General features: G+C 42.2%; 1 protein-coding gene across 7 annotated transcripts in view; it reads right to left on the minus strand.

Annotated features, from left to right (window-relative positions):
* MBTPS2 (membrane bound transcription factor peptidase, site 2) overlaps nt 1-18,974 on the minus strand; it is a 39,752-nt gene that overhangs the window by 2,819 nt on the left and 17,959 nt on the right. For 6 of the 7 annotated variants that reach the window (XM_083439459.1, XM_083439460.1, XM_083439464.1 and 3 more), the window contains 9 exons: nt 17,500-17,648; nt 16,609-16,747; nt 15,278-15,381; nt 13,735-13,862; nt 10,336-10,454; nt 7,079-7,259; nt 5,130-5,224; nt 3,079-3,280; nt 1,629-1,704 (listed from right to left, as the gene is read on the minus strand). In XM_083439459.1, the coding sequence (XP_083295585.1) occupies nt 1,629-1,704; nt 3,079-3,280; nt 5,130-5,224; nt 7,079-7,259; nt 10,336-10,454; nt 13,735-13,862; nt 15,278-15,381; nt 16,609-16,747; nt 17,500-17,648 (1,193 nt within the window). Of the gene's footprint in view, nt 1-1,628; nt 1,705-3,078; nt 3,281-5,129; nt 5,225-7,078; nt 7,260-10,335; nt 10,455-13,734; nt 13,863-15,277; nt 15,382-16,608; nt 16,748-17,499; nt 17,649-18,830; nt 18,935-18,974 lie in introns of those variants that run through there. The other variant, XM_083439465.1, reaches the window with a different exon arrangement.

Genomic DNA, 18,974 nt, shown 5'->3' on the forward strand with positions numbered 1-18,974 from the left:
ATCAACATTTCTACTCTCACTTCTGTGTACATATTTCTAATTCCACATTTCATACCTCCTAGAGCAGGGTTCCCCAAACTTGGGTCTCCAGCTGTTTGTGGACTACAGCTCCCATCATCCCTAGCTAGGAGGGCCAGTGGGCAGGGACAATGTGCACTGTAATCCAAAAACAGATGGAGACCCAAATTTGGGAAACCCTGTTCTAGAGGATAGATGAAGGTGTGCTTCTAACTTGGGAGACCGATCCAAATAAACCAAAAGCTGAAGTTTGGCCACACCATTTCTATTCCATGCCACAGTTATGATCATCAAAGGAATAAGTGGCCATCACTTAATTTACAGCCAAACCTATATACCATTCCTATTCATGTAGAGAAATTTATATATTGCTCACAGTATGGTACTCATTTGCAAAGTGCAGTGAAACACTTTAATGGGTATAATTTGTTACACCTGTCAGCCACAAGCATTATTTAGCATAGGCATGAAAGACTGCTGGACTTGGCAGTGTCTTGCATCCTACAGGCCTATCCATCACAGATACAGCCTTTCTAAGGGAGTTATGAATATACAAATTATTTAGTCAAATCTTAGAAAGCCTTCAGCTTCAACACTGTTAAAGCAGCTAGAGCAGTGATGGGGAGCTGTGGCCCTGCAGGTGCTATCAGACTCCAACTCCCATGAGCTCCAGCATGGACAATGGTCAGGAATGATGGGAGTTGGAGTCCAACAACATCTGGAGGGCCTTAGGTTCCCCTACTTGACTGAGCATTGCTACAGCATGATAAAAAGACAAGGCAGTCCATAGAGTTGCAGGACTCTCCTTACTCCTCAATAAGGCTGTACCAATGGTTGAGCTAAAGCATCTCTAACTTGACAATGGCTCTCAGCCCTTAAACCGTTGAATATATCACCTCAGAATTTTCTTAGGTTGCATTCGCACAGCAGTTTATTCCATTGCCCTGATGTTCCCCTAACTTCTAATTTCCATGCTGTATTTGAGCTTTCACACAACATAAAAGCCAATTCTGGAAATCTAGTGGGAACTAGCAGATGTTCAACACTCATTTCTGCGTTAATTGGTTCCATAAATAATCCATTTGCAGCCCCATTAACCCAGAAAATCATAGAAGGGGACAAAAATTGAGGTGGTATACTGGCAAACAGTTCTTTATCACTCTTTGGATGGGGGTATCGTGGGGACGAGAGGAATGCATGTGAGGATAGGGTTGGAGAGTAGTGATGTTCTCCATTGATGTTTGTTGTTGTGCCTCACCACAATCACCGGTATAAACAGAATATAGCACAACACTGGTAACAAATCCTTAGTTCAATAATGTAACAGGTACTGCAGTGTGAAAGGAACATTAGAAAACAGGACAGAAGTGCTAGGATTAGAATCTGAAAATCTAACACTATATTTCACATACCTTAGTGGAAACCCTTAGTAGGAACCAATGTATAAATGTAATAAGCTTTAATTCTAAACTAAATCTACACAACCTAGATAAGAGCAATATCTTTTTTGAAAAATCAAATTGTTTTGGTCCTCAAAAGTCCTTTTATGTATTTGCAGAGATATTTGCAGTGTCTTCTCTAGAAAAGCTGACACAAATAACAAAGGATACTTGCAAAATGTTTCCATTACCACAGGCAGATCAATACTGAAGAAGCTGTGTCGAGGTACAAAACTGCTGAGACTCACTTTAAAGAATAACAAAAAAGAAAGTTTTACAAGCATACAAAAGTGAAGAACATTTTGGCAGAATACAAACATCTCTCATTTCTGAGCATTCATGACAAATATAGCTTTTGTTCTCCCATACTATTGCCAATGTAGTCATACATTAATGAGCTCTATTTTATGAGAACATTAGGCCTAAGCATATGATGTGCTTGTGGCTACTTTACAGTTGAGCAATTGTACTTCTTATTATCAAAGACTATAAAGCAAATATTCTTATTTGAAGTACCACAGACGCAATTATGACAGCAGAAAAAGCAGCAACAAACAGGAAATGGATTCCATTCCAACTCAATTGTTTGGTGTCAGAGCTTAACTTCAAGCTAGGAAGAAATGGTAAGGAAGGTAACAGTAGGAAGAGGAATAATCTACATTGTTGAGAGGATTATCCCTGCTCTTTGAGATTTGGTTTTAAGCCCAAAGGTACAAACTTTAAGCATTCAGAGAAATCTGATTAAAAACACCATTTGCTGACAGAATCAGGGCTCTCTTCTTCTTCTTTTCCTTCTTCTTCTTCTAGATCCCTGCTTCCTCCCAAGGGAGCCCAAGGTGGCAAACAACAAGGCAGCAAAGCAACACAAGTAAATACAAAGTATATAAAAAACATTTTTTAAAGCATTAAGAACAACTAAAAACAATAATGTATTTTTACAGCTAATGATTTCAGCTTTGCTAGGAATAGTATCTTTCAGCCTGGGTGAATTGTTTTAAAATGCCCCCTGAAATTAATAACGAGGGAGACAGACGCCCCTCACCAGGGAGGGCATTCCACAAGTAAAGAACCACCACCAAGAAGGCCCTGTTGTGGGTAAAGATATTAGTTTAAATAAATGACAGCAAGTTAGCCTGTGGAAATCAAATGGAAGGGTGATGTGGGTGACCATACTACCTACCTAGGCCCAATTATCTGTTTATGCATCCCCAAGTATAAAATTGATTGTTTGAATCAACAGGTATGAAGGGCATGCTTACAAAATAAAGCCCATTTTCTTTAAAGTTTAGAGAACTTTAAATCTTTTCCATGTTGCCACATCTAAGTATTTTAAACACATGAAGCAGGGGCTTGGGCTAGATGACCCTTGAGGTCCTTCCAATAACTTCATTTACTGCAACTACTCAAGGGCAGGAAGGAAGAGTGGAGTGCAGTTTTGAGTCTGACTCAGAAAACAGCCTCAAGCGCCATCGACATATCACACAGATAAAGCACTGGTAAAGGTGGGGGATGGCTGAATTCACTGGAAGCTACACCAGCAACTTGCCGACAAATTTCCTATGACGTTTAGTTACTCACATGCTCAGCTTTGTTTATAATCTCCCCGCAAAATCATACCAACCTGTATACTGGAGATGCAGCGGGTGCCCAACAAACAGCATATCCATCTGAGGTGGATGTTTCACTCGGATCAGCCTAGTTTGGTTTTCCAGAGAAGGCGTCACACACAAACTTGGAACAAACTCCCTCCGGCAATCCGTATTGGTTCGGCAAAGTTGGCTGGCCTCAATCGCTTTCCGTGCTGGCAGACAGGCATACTGGACCTGGGATGTTACATAAACATGCAGGTAGAGACTATAACAGTGCTTGCTGGATCAGGCCAATGGCCCATCTAGTCCAGCATCCTGTTCTCACAGTGGCCGACCAGATGCCTGTGGAAAACCAGCAAGCGGGATTTGAGTACAAGAGCCCTCTCCCCTCTCCTGTGACTCCCAGCAACTGCTGTTCAGAAGCATTGCTGCCTGTGACCATGGAGGCAGAGAGCACAGCCATCATAACTAGTTAGTAGTCATTGATAGCCTTCTCCTGCATGAATCTGTGCAATCCTTTTCCAAACCCACCCAAGTTTGTGGCAATCACTGCATTCAGTGGGAGTTAAGTTCCATAGTTTTAACTATGTGCTGTGTGAAGAATTGCTTTGATATGTTCTGAATCTTCCAACATTCAGCTTAATTGGATGTCCATCAGTTCTAACGTTATGAGAGAGAGAAAAGCTTTTTTTTCTATCCACTTTCTCCCTGCCATGTGTAATTTTATAGACTTCTATCATGTCGCCTCTTTCCTTTTCTCTAATGTGAAAAGTCCCAAATGTTGCAACTTTTCCCCATAAGGGAGTCACTTCATGTGCACATTCACAAGCACTTTTCACCGCATGTGTCTTCTTCAAACACAAAGCTGGACTTCAGGGAATGGCTGTGATCCAGTTATTCTAGTTTTGACATGCGTATCCCTTTTATCACCCCTTGCTCCAAGCTACAGCCCCATAGGCATACATGATCTTCTTGACATTGCTTATTAAAATAATTTATGAACTATCTTTCATTTTAAAAAGAAATGCTGAGGCATTTAGAAACACACACACACACCTCCCAGCAACAAAATATTACAATGAAACAAAGTTAAAAATATTGATCAGAGTAACTAGGCCAAGTAAAACCAGGTAAAACAGGTATTTTCCACTGTTGGCAGAAACATACAACAGTTAGAGCCTGCCAGATCTCCACAAGAAATTGTTCTGGAAAGTAATTATCACCGTGGAGAAAGTAATCACTCTACAGCACTAAGTATGGGCATGGCAGGCTGTGAGGTGGTTAATAGGACTTCTTTTGCAGGCTACAGCTGCTGCACTGGACAATATGGAAGAAGGCTTTCCCTCTAGAAACCTGGCCACAAGCTGCTTAGGACCTTAAAAACCAGTAAGGTAAAGGTAAAGGGACCCCTGACCGTTAGGTCCAGTCGCGGACGACTCTGGGGTTGCGGCGCTCATCTTGCTTTACTGGCCGAGGGAGCCGGCGTACAGATTCCGGGTCATGTGGCCAACGTGACTAAGCCGCTTCTGGCGAACCAGAGCAGCACATGGAAACGCCGTTTACCTTCCCGCCGGAGCGGTACCTATTTATCTACTTGCACTTTGACGTGCTTTTGAACTGCTAGGTGGGCAGGAGCAGGGACCGAGCGACGGGAGCTCACCCTGTCGCAGGGATTCGAACCGCTGACCTTCTGATCGGCAAGCCCTAGGCTCTGTGGTTTAGACCACAGTGCCACCCGTGTCCCCTCAAAACCAGTACCCACCCTTAAATTTAGTTAAATGGCTGCCAGTTTAGCTCTCTTAGCTCAGGCCTTAAACATGTGTGTCAGGAGGTCACTGCAATTTGCTTGCATGTAGGAAAGGATTCAAATGGTTAAGTAAACAGAAGAAGTATGACTGCTCAACTTCCTTATTTTTGTTTCTCAAGTACACAGATTGTGTTATGAGGATAATATGTTTACAACTGGATTAATATGCCAAGTTCAGTTTAAGAGCCCAACTCCAACATTTCAAAACAAACCTTGTGGTGCCTGTCAACCATATATATTGGTGTTTGGATCTGCCAGTTTGCACAGCTAACTTACCGACTGACCGTTTAAGTTATTACTGTAAGAAAAGCAGACGTCTGTGAGGCTGTTGTTGCTACAACATTCAACAGTGCCGTCAAGTCTTTTAAAACCTAAAGAGAAACACAACTCATTATTAGATTTTCAGAAATCACAGCTTCCTAGATTTGTACTCCCGAGCGAAAGAAACAAAAGACTCAACAGCCACCACTATCCTTCATTGAAGGCATGGTTCCCTGTGACGGCTTCATGCTTTAGTGAGAAATGTTGTCATCAATTCATGGTGGAGTTATTTCTCCCATATACTTTTGTGAAGGTTTTTTTGAACAGAAAAGAACACAGTTCAATTGGAACATCTAGATCCGGCATAGGTAAACTCCGGCCCGCCAGATTTTGGAACTACAATTCCCATCATCCCCGACCATTGGTCCTGTTAGCTAGGGATGATGGAAATTGTAGTCCCAAACATCTGGAGGGCCGGAGTTTTCCTATGCATGATCTAGATACTGTCAAGGGTACTCAAACCAAGTTTGGGGGACCATGCTGAATAAACCCACTTGAGCCCTTGCCTTTGAAGCTCTCTCTGTAGTCTAAAGTATTCAGCTGAATTAGTACTGATGCATACAAGAGCCTTTGGATCTGTTATTCTGAGCAAGGGCAAAGGATCTGTAAATGGTTATAACCAGAACCCTTACAAAATTACAGTTACTAAGGGTTATTAGCAAACACACTTGGACAGACAAGTTGGCTGAAAACTAACCTATGTTTGCAAGAAAGTTGTAGGTATAGCCATAGCTAAATCAAATTACATTTATCAATGCAAATTAAATAGACGTATGATGTTGGTAACAGATTTGCCTGCTGAGTATTTTTACACGCACAGCTACAAAATATTTAAAGCCCAAAGGCTCTACTTATTTAGATTCATGTTTTTATACTGATCTTTTTTGGCCAGAGGAGAATCTCAAAGCTATTTATAACAGTAGCATAATGAAAAACTGTCATTAAAGTTTATACATTTTTCACCACAGACATAAAAATATTTAAATCCTAGGAACTCGGGGAGCCAACTTGTGGATACAGGACAAGAGATGGGTGGAGATGGGGAACACCCTCTTGTCATTTTCTAACTGGCACGATGCTACATCAGAAAAGAAAAAGAAGAGATGAAGATCTTGGATAACTAATGAGTAGTGAAATGTTATTTTGTGCAGTGTAAGAAGGATACTTAGCCTCATAGCCCAAAGTTATAAGATGCTCCTGCTAAGACAGCTTAAAGAGCGAAATTTGTGCCACCACAAATTGTGTTCACCCACTTAGATGGACTTCAACATCAACTGCTGTTTTGAGAATATGATGGCACAGATGAGGCGTGTAAAGAGCCCAGAAATAGCCCTTTGTGAAGTATCCTATCAGCTACTTAGGAAGCCTATGAATTTAGAAACAGCTCTACAAGGCCAAATCCTTATTCTACAGTAGTAATGTCCCAATGTTGAGCAGGACAAAGGGAGGTGCATCTGCCCCATTTGCCAAGGTTAGGCTGCTCTTCCAGTTGTCAGGGTGCAGACTACGGTTTGCGCTGCAGAAACTAAAACCACATGACTGGGTTACTCATCTATTTGTTATCTGGCTTTGATCCATCTTAAGCAGGCAACCACAGAAAGAATGTACTAGGCAGGCAAGATAGATGCACAGGCATTTGTTTAGATACTTAAATATTTCCAAAACCAATTTTCAATAGAACCTGGTGGCTAACAAATTCAACATCACAATAGTATTAAAATATACAACAATCCCCATTCCAGCCCTGATCACAAAATTAAAATATTACCCTAATACAAATTCCAAGATAGCCATCAGAACTAAAGCATCAGATATAACAGGGGGAAAATGGCCAAAGGCCTTGTTTTTACCATCCTTAAAATGACTAAGAATAACAACAACCAACAACATAGAAACGACTATACCTCTAGATGGGTAGCTTAGCTGTTGTAGCACTGATGTCTTTATGCAATAGCCTGTTTGTGGCTTCAGAGAGATCTTTCCCAGGCAGGAATTCCAGTCCTCCACACTATGAACTGAGCAGTCTTGCAGACTGGTGACAAGGTCACCAACAAAAAGCCCTCTGGGCCCATTAGCAGGAGAATCCTAAGTGCAACAAAACATTAAGCTGTAAAACCTGTATGCACCCTTGTCCCAAATAGTGCCTGGATCTCTCCGTCTCTTGCCATTCTTCCAAAATACAGAAGGAGTAACATCTCTAATGGGAAGGGGAACAAAGAATATTTCCTAAAAACATAGTTCTAAAACTGGACTATGGCTGTGCGCAGACCACAGTCAATACACACTTTGGATTTCATGAATTGCTATCATACAAGATATGATGAGAAATTAAAAGTTTTGGCAAAAGTTGAGACAGTGCAATCGATGCATCTCAGTTAGCCAAGTGCCTTAATGTGAAAATGTCCATTCCAGGGTTCATTTTGTTGCCATCTGTCTCCAAAAGGACCCAAAGAAACCCACCTTAACACTTTCCTGCCTTCCAGAAGAAGCACAGCAACTTTCTAAAGTGCTGTATCAACAATAAACTTTTTAAAATTAGGCCAAGGACAAATTTCCTTGTGACAGTGACTGCACTGGAATGTATATGTATCTATGTCTGTCTGGGAGCTTCTTTTTCAGGCCCTTTGCTTCAAGAATGATTACTTCTGATTTATTATAGCTCAGCTGGTAGAGCATGAGACTCTTAATCTCAAGGTCATGGGTTCGAGCCCCACGTTGGGCAAAAGATTCCCGCATTGCAGGGCATTGGACTAGATGGCCCTTATGATCCTTTCCAACACCCCGATTCTATGATTATCTCCCAATCTTTATTGTTTCATTACATAAATGCACCACCCTGCGCCATCAATGGGCTCCTGCCCATCCCAGTATGCAAGGTCAATTTGGCCAGAGGCAGTCTCACTACGCTTTCTACTACTAGTCCACAGTCTTTGCATCAGGACTTATCATTAGTGGTGCTACAAATTTTCTAAGGAAGCTCCAGTGGCAACAGCATATCCTTTCTGGCTCTAGGACAAGGAGTACTTTGAATGGGTCAATTAACATGGAAAATTTAGCAATTAGTACCATATTATGGAACAGGGATGAGCAATTTCACCCAGCCCCAGGGCTCCATGAAGCAGCAGCACCAAAAAATCAAGTTTCCTAGCACAAACACTTTTGGGGAGGAGTGAAAGAACTGCAGGGCTTGACTTAACAGATTACACTGGTCAACAACAAATTTGTTGTCTGCGTTTTTTCAGTTGATTTAGGACGAATCGGATGCGCTGAATCCAAAAATCACATTGGTTTTGCTCAATCAGGTCAAGTTTTTGAGTTATGGCCACATGTCGTTTTTTTACGTTTTTGTTCACATGTACGCTTGTGTGGAGCATTTTAGAAGAAGTTGGTGGGGGTAAAATGCCATGTTGAATAATTGTTTTGATTGGAAATGATTATTTTAATGACAAGAAGTATTCAGGTCCGATAGTTCTGGGTGATTATGTCGAAAAGGGATCAGTATGAAGTCAAAAAACCTCAAAATCTTCCATAAATTGGTGCAGCAAAGCATAAAGTTGGGGGATCAAAACTAAGTTAATCCTGATCTTCAATCAGCATGTCGTCCTGTAGCTCATTGTGATGAAATTCCAGTGCCTATCTTCGGAGAACTTCCTGACATTAGTGACGAAGATGCCTCCAGTGTTGAAGGACATGAAGAAGTGGTTCTTGAAGATGATGCTCCACATCCATTTTCCTAAAAGGAGTTGAATGATCTAGTTCGCGACCTCAGCTTGTCAAAGGACTCTGCTGAACTGTTAGCATCCAGATTGAAGGAAAAAAACCTCCTCTCTGACAGTGCTCGCATCAGCTTCTTCCGCAACAGGCATCAAGAGTACCTCCGTTTTTTCTCGGAAGAGAAGGACTTGGTGTACTGTGCAGATATTGCGCAGCTTCTGCTCAAGCTTAGAGTGCCACAGTACGAACCCAAAGATTGGAGACTGTTCATTGACAGCAGCAAGCAATCACTGAAATGTGTTCTGCTACACAACGGCAACCAGTTTGCCTCTATACCCCTGGCTCACTCGACTACACTGAAGGAGAACTATGGAGCGGTGAAGTATGTGCTGGAGAAAATTGGTTATGATCAGCATAAGTGATTTATTTGTGTTGACCTGAAGATGGTGAACTTTTTGTTGGGACAACAGTCTGGCTTCACCAAGTACCCATGTTTTCTGTGCATGTGGGATAGTAGGGACCGTGCTCAGCATTACACGAAGAAGGACTGGCCTGTGCGGGAGGAACTGGTGCCTTGCAAAGAAAGGAACGTCATCAACGACCCTCTGGTGGACAGAGACATAATACTCTTCCCACCACTGCACATCAAGCTCGGCTTAATCAAGCAGTTCACCAAGGCTCTGGACAAGGATGGTGACTGCTTCACTTACTTGTGCCAGGCTTTTCCAGGATTGACCATGGAGAAGTTGAAAGTTGGCATCTTTGATGGTCCTCAGATCCGTCAGCTCATCAGAGATCCAGAGTTCGGAAATTCAATGAACGAAGTGGAACTGGAAGCGTGAAAGGCATTTGTTCTGGTAGTGAAGAACTTTCTTGGCAACAATAAGGCCAGAAACTACACAGAACTTGTCAACAACATGCTGACTGCTTTCAGAAACCTGGGCTGCAACATGAGTGTCAAGATGCACTACCTATTTTCACATATGGACCGGTTTCCTGAGAACCTGGGTTCAATGAGTGACGAGCAGGGGACATGAAAGAGATGACATGAAATGAAAGAGATGACATCAGGACATGAAAGAGATGGAGACCAGGTATCAGGGTCACTGGGACGCAGTCATGATGGCTGACTACTGTTGGACTCTGAAGAGAGACCTCCCTGCCGCTGAGCATTACAGGAGTTCCAAGAAACGGAAGTTCAAGCACTGAAGTTTGAAAAATGGTGAAGCAACATGCAGTTTACGTGTACGTACCTTTATCAATGCCCACCATTCAGTTTACACTAAACCTGACCTGATGGAGAGAAACGGATGCCATTTTCTGATTCAGCAGGGCAAAAATACCCTAAATCAGTTGTAGAAATCTAGACAACATTCAAAAAGTAAAAAATTGTTGCCCAGTGTTATGGAGGACTCTTTCTAAATCCTGAGTTATTCATGGCTCTTACCTCTGTGAGTTCAGTGACGAGTGCCCCAGCACCAGTGTAATAAAATGGGAAAAGAATAGCTGGCAGGAAGAAGAGGACCACAAGACTTGCAACTCCAAGAACAAAATTATGCCAGACTCCTATAAAAACAGAAGGAGCGTACGTGTTAAGAAAGAAAACCCACACTGGCTACCGATGCAACAAACAGCAGATGAAACAGAATCTTAATTTATTAGAACTGGCTTCTAAATTTACGACAGTGACAAACTGTTAAGTGGAGAAGAATAAACCATCCTAGTTATACGTCAAGACGGAAGGTTTTAAAATTAAGATCTCAAAGACAAAGGCAACACAATCCAAACCCCACTTACATGGGGGTAATCTCCATTGAATGCAATAGGGATAAAGTCTGGGTAGATGTGGCTAAGACTGCGCTGTAATGTGCCAGCCCTGACTAAGGCTGTACCTGGCAGAACTTCCAAGGCAAACACCGCATCACTCTTAATAAACAATGGACAAAGCAGCAGCGCACAAGGATAAATAATGAATGGGAACCAATCCAGCCTCAAACACAAAGGGGCCATTGCTGCAATGACGATAGGTGGGGTCTGTGAAAGGGATCCCAAAGGCAAGACTGAAGTCTGAATGAATACTGAACAGACCTAAGTCAACCTCTGAAAAGCGATCACATGATTCACAGTATGTCAGCAGAACACTGTTCATAAGGATAGCAAGGACTCGCAATAAAGAGTATGCTTTCATAGCTTTTGGGTGCCATAGCTAGTTCCTTCAGACTCAACTGATCCAGCCACACAAGAGCACAAATACGGAAGGGTCACATGTTGCTAGACCACCCTGCACACTATTATTTGGACATAAGAGTCTGTTTAAGAGCTGGATTCGTGTAGCAGCCAAGAGTGTGAGCCAGAAGACTATTGGTTCAACTCTCGCCTCACCCAAGTCACAAATTTTTAGCCTGAGTCCCCATCTGTAATTGAAGAGGGCAACACTATCCTACTTTACAAGATTGTCCATGTAAGTGAGAATTAATATATACATATTACTGCAAAAAAATGAAAACAGATATAAGTAATTGCTAAGTGCTTTATCACTACAGTGGTACCTCGAGTTAAGTACTTAATTCGTTCCGGAGGTCTGTACTTAACCTGAAACTGTTCTTAACCTGAAGCACCACTTTAGCTAATGGGGCCTCCTGCTGCTGCTGCACCGCCGGAGCACGATTTCTGTTCTCATCCTGAAGCAAAGTTCTTAACCTGTAGCACTATTTCTGGGTTAGTGGAGTCTGTAACCTGAAGCGTATGCAACCCCAAGGTTTCAACTGGGCTTGCTTTCAAGTAACTGTGCCAAAATTGCCGTAGCAGAAGTTATATAGAAGCAGTAAGGCTCTACATCAGAGGTGACTAACTTGTGGCCGGAAGGTGTTGCTGGGCTCCAACTCCCATCAGCTCAAGCCAGCACAGCCAATTTTAAGGGATGACGGGAGTTGTGGCCCAAAACATTTACCACCATTCATTTTTAAAAAAAAAACCCAGAGAGGTTTACAACAATTATGCACAAAGGTATGCAATAAAAACCAAATTAAAAAGTTAAAATCAGAAATTAGCTACTATGGAAAGATACATTCTTAATCTCCTGACAGAAAAGAAAAGTTTCATCGGGGAAGTTGGCACAGAAGGCACCTGCCGAATCTCTGTTGGCAGAGTATTCCACAGGACTGGGACATTAACACTAAAGTTTCAGTTTAATGTTATTGTCAAATGAGCCTTGACAGCTCAGGACATGACTAATGACGCTCCTGCAGATGATCTGAAAAGCCAGGGGTTATCCATCCTGGCTCTATGCGGGGTGGGGTGGAGAGATTGCTCAGTAATTTCTTTTTGCAAATATAGCTCTGCAAAAGAAAAGAAAAGAAAAAAGCCTTTATGAAGGGGCAAGTCCCCACATCATCACCCCACACCCTGGACGTGAATTGTGAACTGTCAACGCAGCCAAACCCACATACCACTTTGACATGTCTTTCTTTTTCGTAGAACATTTTGCCTGACCGGAGGTGTAATTCTTATTTCACATTTCAACCAACAAGTTATTGCAGAAGCCAAAAGTAATTAAACCTGATGACAGATGCTTGCTATGAATGTGTTTTTACATCATCCTTGCACTTCAATCCCAGTTTTCATTTCTTTGGATTTCCTTGAGGCTTTGAGTTGCCATGAAGAAAGTAAAACAAACCAGCCTGTTTATAATCGTGTAGCTAAGGGTTTGTCTACATTTCCATTACTAGAGCTGGCTTTAATAATAATATTCTTCTCCTTAGAGTGTTTTAAATCACATCTGGCTTAAAACTAAATTGGCACATAAATTTAGCCAGAAAGCTAATCCTCTTGCTCGTAAGCAAAATATCCATGAACGCTCAAATTAAATGGGTGATTGAGCCATCTTATTTTCCATTTGAAGCCATCCCAACACACAATTTTTGCTCTTAACAGTCTATTTCAATTAGCAAGACAGATTGTATTCCACTATACATCTGCCTGCTTTTCTTAAACAACAACCCATTGCTGGCATGATTGTTCTTGTAGTTCTAAGATGCATGTGCTGTTGACAACTCCAGTACCTTCAATTACAGACCCCGATGTATTAAGCTTGAAGGAGTGTGAGTACACAGCCCAGTCTAGAGATTTATGAGCCCTGAGATCTAGATTTAGTTCTGGCCTCTGCCCACCAAACAGATAATCAGTGGGAGAGAAGAAAGAAAAAACTAGATTTATTTTCGGCCCACCTGGGAGAAGATGGAAGGAACCTGATCAGCACAGCAACTTACTGCTACGTAGGATCCCCTGATTCACTGTGGAAGTGAGGGCAGGGAAGCTATATATAGACACATTGCCAATTTGTTGCAGCTTGCATACTCACAGAAAATACTATCTACATCAGATATTTAGGGCTACAGCTTCCATCATGCTAGAGAATTTGCAGGGCACCTGGTTAGGGAATGCTTATGTACATGCACATCTGCTGTTAGATTAGGCCAGACTCATTGCTTGGCAACACAAACCTCTACATCTCTGCTCAAGATATTTTTCACATCTTTTTTTCTTTTTCTTTTTTTAATGCAGTTGAGTTGCCCGCATTTGGGGAAATCACAGGGAGCAGCGTGTGCAATGGATGAGCCTCACCCTGGGAAAACCTCCTTCATGATCAGGTAAGTATTATCTTTGCACACCTCAGCTCCAAAAGGCTTTGAACAGCTCCAAGGCTATAGGCTTATGGGATAACGAAACAACTCATCCTCCCGTGCTCTACCAGGCACTTCCAGATTCCATCTGCAACACCGAAATGTTCTAAGGAACACACAGCACAATTTATGTTATACGTTAACAAAAGGGAAAGTTATTTTACCTGCACAAAATATTCTCAGCTGCTGGATTGGGGAAATGAGTTGCAAGTGGGTGGTGAACAGATCAACAAACGCCCCTGGATAAACAATAAATATAAAGATTCCAAATCCGTTGAATCGAACCTGCTCTCTAAAAGAAACGGGAATAAAACAAATTTGCAACACTGAATCAATTATTCAGTCAAGGTTTTTCAGGCAGTGTACAGTCATAAGAAATACAAACAAATGTGCAATTATGATTAAAATTAGAAAACAATCAGTAGCCAGATAAACATAAAAACCATAAAGGTAAGCAAAAAGCCCAGGAAAACAAAAAGGTCATCAGCATACATCAAAATTGTAATAGTTGATGCATTCTGGGAGAGCTGGAGGTGATTTCATAGTATGGGTGCCACCACTAAATAGGCTCTCTTCCTGGTTGTTGCCATCTGGACACCTGCAAGATGTGGCACATCTTGATTGCAGTGACCCTACAAGTCTCTATGGGAGAAAGTGTTCTCTCAGGTAACCTGGCCCTGAATGCTATAGGGCCTTGTAAGCTAATATTAACAGCTTGAGCCTGGTCCAGTAGCCTGTGTAGTGCTGTGGTCTGAGTGTTGGACTAGAACCTGGGAGAGCAGGGTTCAAATCCTAACTCTGCCATCAAGCTCACTGGATAACCTTGGGCCAGTCACAGTCTCTCAGCCTAGCCTAACTCACAGGGTTATTGTGAGGGGGAAATGTATGCCACCTTGAGTTCCCTGGAGGAAAGGTGGGATAGAAACATACCAAATAAATTAATAGGCAACCTTCCAGTCCTTACAACAGCCCTGTAAGGTACGTTAGTATTATAATGTTGTACATGAGAAAGTGCAGCTTGCCTAGTAATCCCAAGGCAGAGACAAGTGTTGAAAAAGAGACTTCACAGCTCAGTCTCTGCACCAGCTCTCTGGACAGAGGGTGGATTTTAAGAGAGAAAGGTGGAACAACAACTTTAAATGGTTCAATTAGGAAAAAGGGGTGGCAGAAAGAATAAGGAGACTCCTAAGAACCTGAGAGTTAAGAGGTGTGATTGAAGGAGATTAATGAAGGAAGGAGATGATTCATTACTCTGGGCCAGATCCCCTTTTATTAATAGCAGATATTGGCCTATCAGGCTCACAGCAGGTGCTGAAAGCTGAAAAAGAGAACAGCCAGAAGCTGGCTCTGCAGAGTTTGGGCTGCCATCTTTCCCTGCAGCTGTCCACACAATGACTGGTCTTCTTTCCAATTTACCTCATAAAGCTTCAGGGCCTACTAGGAGCAACTGGGGTTAACTTTACTGAAGGCTTTACACAAGTGTCCCAAGGATGTTCGGAAAAAGGAAGCTTGTGGATATCCACCTCTGAAACTAATTTCAAAGACTGCAGTTCTCCGTCACCTCATCCCCTTGCTGAATCTCATTTCGGATGAGGGGAGGTTAAGCATATGCTCACTATAAGCTCATATGGTATCATATTCACACGTAATTAAATCCTCCAGAAACTTTTCTCATCACAAAGTTAAGAAAAAAGTGGATTGCATTACCGGATAGCTGCCACCCCGTGGCCAACTTCATGTATGACGCCGCTGATAAGGATAGCTGTGAAGAAATAGGACAGCTGGCTGATGGGAAGATTTACACCAGGCACCTGTTTTCACAAGACACAAGAAGATACAGGATAGCAAGCAAGGCAAAGACAGGCCCTTATGTCCCACCTTTCTCTTCAAGGAGCTCAGGGAAGCTTATGTGAAAGTTACCCCACTTTTACCCTCACAAAAATCCTGTGAGGTAGGTTATATGGATATATGGTGGGGATAGGACTCAATGTCACTAACTCCAGCCCAGGGCTCCCTGTCCCAATTCCTTAACTTTATCCATTATACCACACTGGTTCTCGTGCTACATAATTGGCTCTGTCTATGTGGAAACTACAGGAAGCCTATAATAATAAACACCAAGCATTCTCCTGTTAGTTCCTTACCCTATAACATAATTGTGCCATTCCGAATTTCAAGCCTGCAGAGAAGACTGGGCCCAACAAAATCTACTGCTTTGGCCTACCAGCAAACCTCACAGTGGTTGTTTGAGTCTTGCCAAAAGGATTGTGCTCTCCATCATTTCTGAGCAGGCCTCTCTCATAAAACAGCAAGAATGTGCTTTTCCTCAAGCCAAGTGGTAACTCCACAAGACCACAGAAAATCACGTTTCGTCTGTGAAACATGTCCTGGTAGAAGGCATAGTCGTAAAAAATGTAGCTCCTATTTTATCATTCAGCATTCATTGTTGTGTTGCGTACTTGTTGTGATGGCAAATAAGACAGCATATGGAGTATATCCTTAATTCCCATGTCTTAGCAACTCCACAAGCAACCTTACAGTTCTATACATGTCTACCCAGAGGTAAGCCCCACTGGGTTGAATGGCACTTATGCTCATATAGGTACGTATAAGGTGGCATGTACATAAATAAGAATGTACATAAATTATCTGAAAGGGATGCATTTGGACACATAAAGGTAGGGCCTTTACATCAGCTACTCCAAAATTGTGGTACGGTCCTCTCCAGAGGTGCTCAGCTTTGCATCATTGCTAGTACCTTTAATTATTATTTTTTAAAAGGATTGCCCTTGTTGAATAAAGTGCTCCCCACTCTGGACTACTATTCTTAATTCTGTGTTTGATTCACATTGTATTTTCAGCTATTATAAGCCACCTTGGCAAGGTGATCTAGAAACAGTTTTAAGTAAAATTATATATGTATTTTAAAATGCTAGGTTTGGAGACACCCTCTAATGAAAAGGAGATGCCTTCTTTGGAGGTATTGATTTAAGATTACAGTCCAATGCTTAAATTGTAAGTAGAGCAATAAAACTCACCACAACTTGCAGCATCTGATCATTCTGGCCGGCAGGCGCTTCGCTTAGCATCTGAGAGAGTGTCTGCATCAGTGTCTTCCCAAGGAGAATAACAGAACCAAACATAGCAGCTATGCCAAAAAACATTCCCGCACTAAACCTGAAATGAAGGCAGAAATGCTGTCATAATATAATCTCAGTAGTGGACTCCTAAACTGTGATGATGCTTTGTTGGAACAGCCCATAGACCAATGAGAGCACACTAGTGGGAACTGAAGCCCTGCTGCCATCCTCAACATCAGATGCCAAGACCAATTTGGCAAACCCAACCAGTACATTCATTATTTAGCCACAGGGGTGTGGAATCTTCTTAGCCCAACGGTCGCATTTCCCTTCTGGGCAAGCTTTTGGGGTGCAGGGTTAGAGTGGACAGAACAACACATGTGAAGTTTTACCTTTCTACACTAATCTAGTTTCTTCACACTCTCTAGCCTCCATCTAGACAAGCAAGAAGCATTATCAGAGTACCAGAACACATTCCAGCCAAGCAAAAACACTCCAGGAAGATGTAAAGCAGAGCTCAGAAAGGTGTGTGTCCCAAAGGCCAGATAGAGGGACTTGCAGGAGTGCATTTGGCCCCCGAGCCTGAGGTGTACCATCCCATTTTACAGGGCAACTGCCTTATCACTCCTAAGTCTTCAATACCAGCAGCATGCATCTATTGCATGTGAAACAAGTCACATACACACATAAAAAGGCTATTCAAGTCTAAAACAAAAGGCTATTCTCTTTAGCTATAAAATATTGTGTAAGCAATCAGTCTCAGAATGTTAACTGTTTTTACTAGCAGGATACAAAAGAATTTCCAGTAATTGTCTCACTAAAGCCTGAATTATAGTTCTAAAACAATACCATAGATAAAGAAGTCTGGGCTTCCATCTTCCCCAATTGTAAAACAGGCGGTTGAAGAGGGCCGTCTGCCATCGCATGTGAAACGGAGAGATAGTTAAACCATAGTATGTGAGCCAGTCTTCGTAAGATGTCTTCAGGGAGGAAGATGACTAACAGAAGGGAAAAAACAGTGAGACATAGAAGGTATTTCACAGGAGTATTTCAAGCATCTCTATTGCACCCTTCACAATTTATTTTGTGCTGATTTGTCCCCCCGCTGTCCATGTTGCATTTGCTAGCTCTGTTTGTACTCTCCCACGCCAAGGATGGGCTGTTCTTTAGGTCAGGTAAAAACAAACAGCAGTTACAGCTGTATACCCTTAGAGCTTATGGACAGACGCAGCTGTACAATTTTACACATCATTAGCTTTAGTCTAACATATGTTGAACCTAAGCCAATGTGGCGGTGTGGGGAGTCACACACAAATATAAATATAGTGTCACACACCTCATCTTTGAAACTCACTTCCAAAATTAAAGTTAAAAACATAACTTTTCAAAAAGAAGGCAAGACACACTTCTTAAAAGATAGAAAAATCAATAACTGCTAGAGTCCAAGAGTGAACAGCAAATCACAGAATCATTTACTAGAAAGTGCTACTAGTATCACTTATTTTATTTATCTATTACATATATGTATCACATTGTCTTTCAAGGAGTTCATCTTCACAACAACCCTGCGCAGGAAATTAGGCTGAGAGCTTAGTGACTGGCTAAGGTCACCCAGTAAGCTTCATGGCTGGGTGGAGATTTGAACCCTGGTCTCCCAGGTCACGCTAACCATTATACCACACTGGCTCTCATGCTGTGTGTGTATACATCCTATGCAGACATGGAGTACAACATCTGTCTCCCTCTACCTACACACCTAAATCCTCAACATGCATAGGAATCTGTGTGGTCTGTACACTACAAACAAAACAAAATCCAGTGTATATAAACGATGGATAGGCCCCTGTGCAGCTCTGCTTCCTATGCACAATGGGCGTAAACCATAGCTGTCAACATTTCCCTTTTTTTCAAAGGAAATTCCCTTATTCCGAGTAGGATTCCTCGCAAGAAATGGGAAAAGTTGACAGCTATGGCATAAACAGGGAGCTTGGATACAGACTCCCGACTCCGTGTGAAGAGAGGCATGGTGGGTAAAAATGCAAAAGCACGGTGGACCGCGATTTCATCTGAAGGAAAAGGAGCGTATCCCAAGACTTGAACAATCAGTCTTATTTCTCTTGTGCCTCTATAAGCTGCAAGAAAGGCAAGCATTGAACAGGAAAGGCACTGGACAGCTGCACCTGCTGAATTTCTGCCTGGCCTTCTTGCAGCAGTTAAGGGCTCTGTCGCGGAAGAAATGGGGGAAATCACTCCTATATTCGTACATCGCCTTTCATTTCAGCAACTCCCGCATTACACGCCCCCTAGTGACGGAGTGTTTGCAC

The sequence above is a fragment of the Podarcis tiliguerta genome (genome assembly GCF_965153285.1).
Source record: "Podarcis tiliguerta genome assembly, chromosome: 4".
Lineage (NCBI taxonomy): Eukaryota > Metazoa > Chordata > Lepidosauria > Squamata > Lacertidae > Podarcis > Podarcis tiliguerta.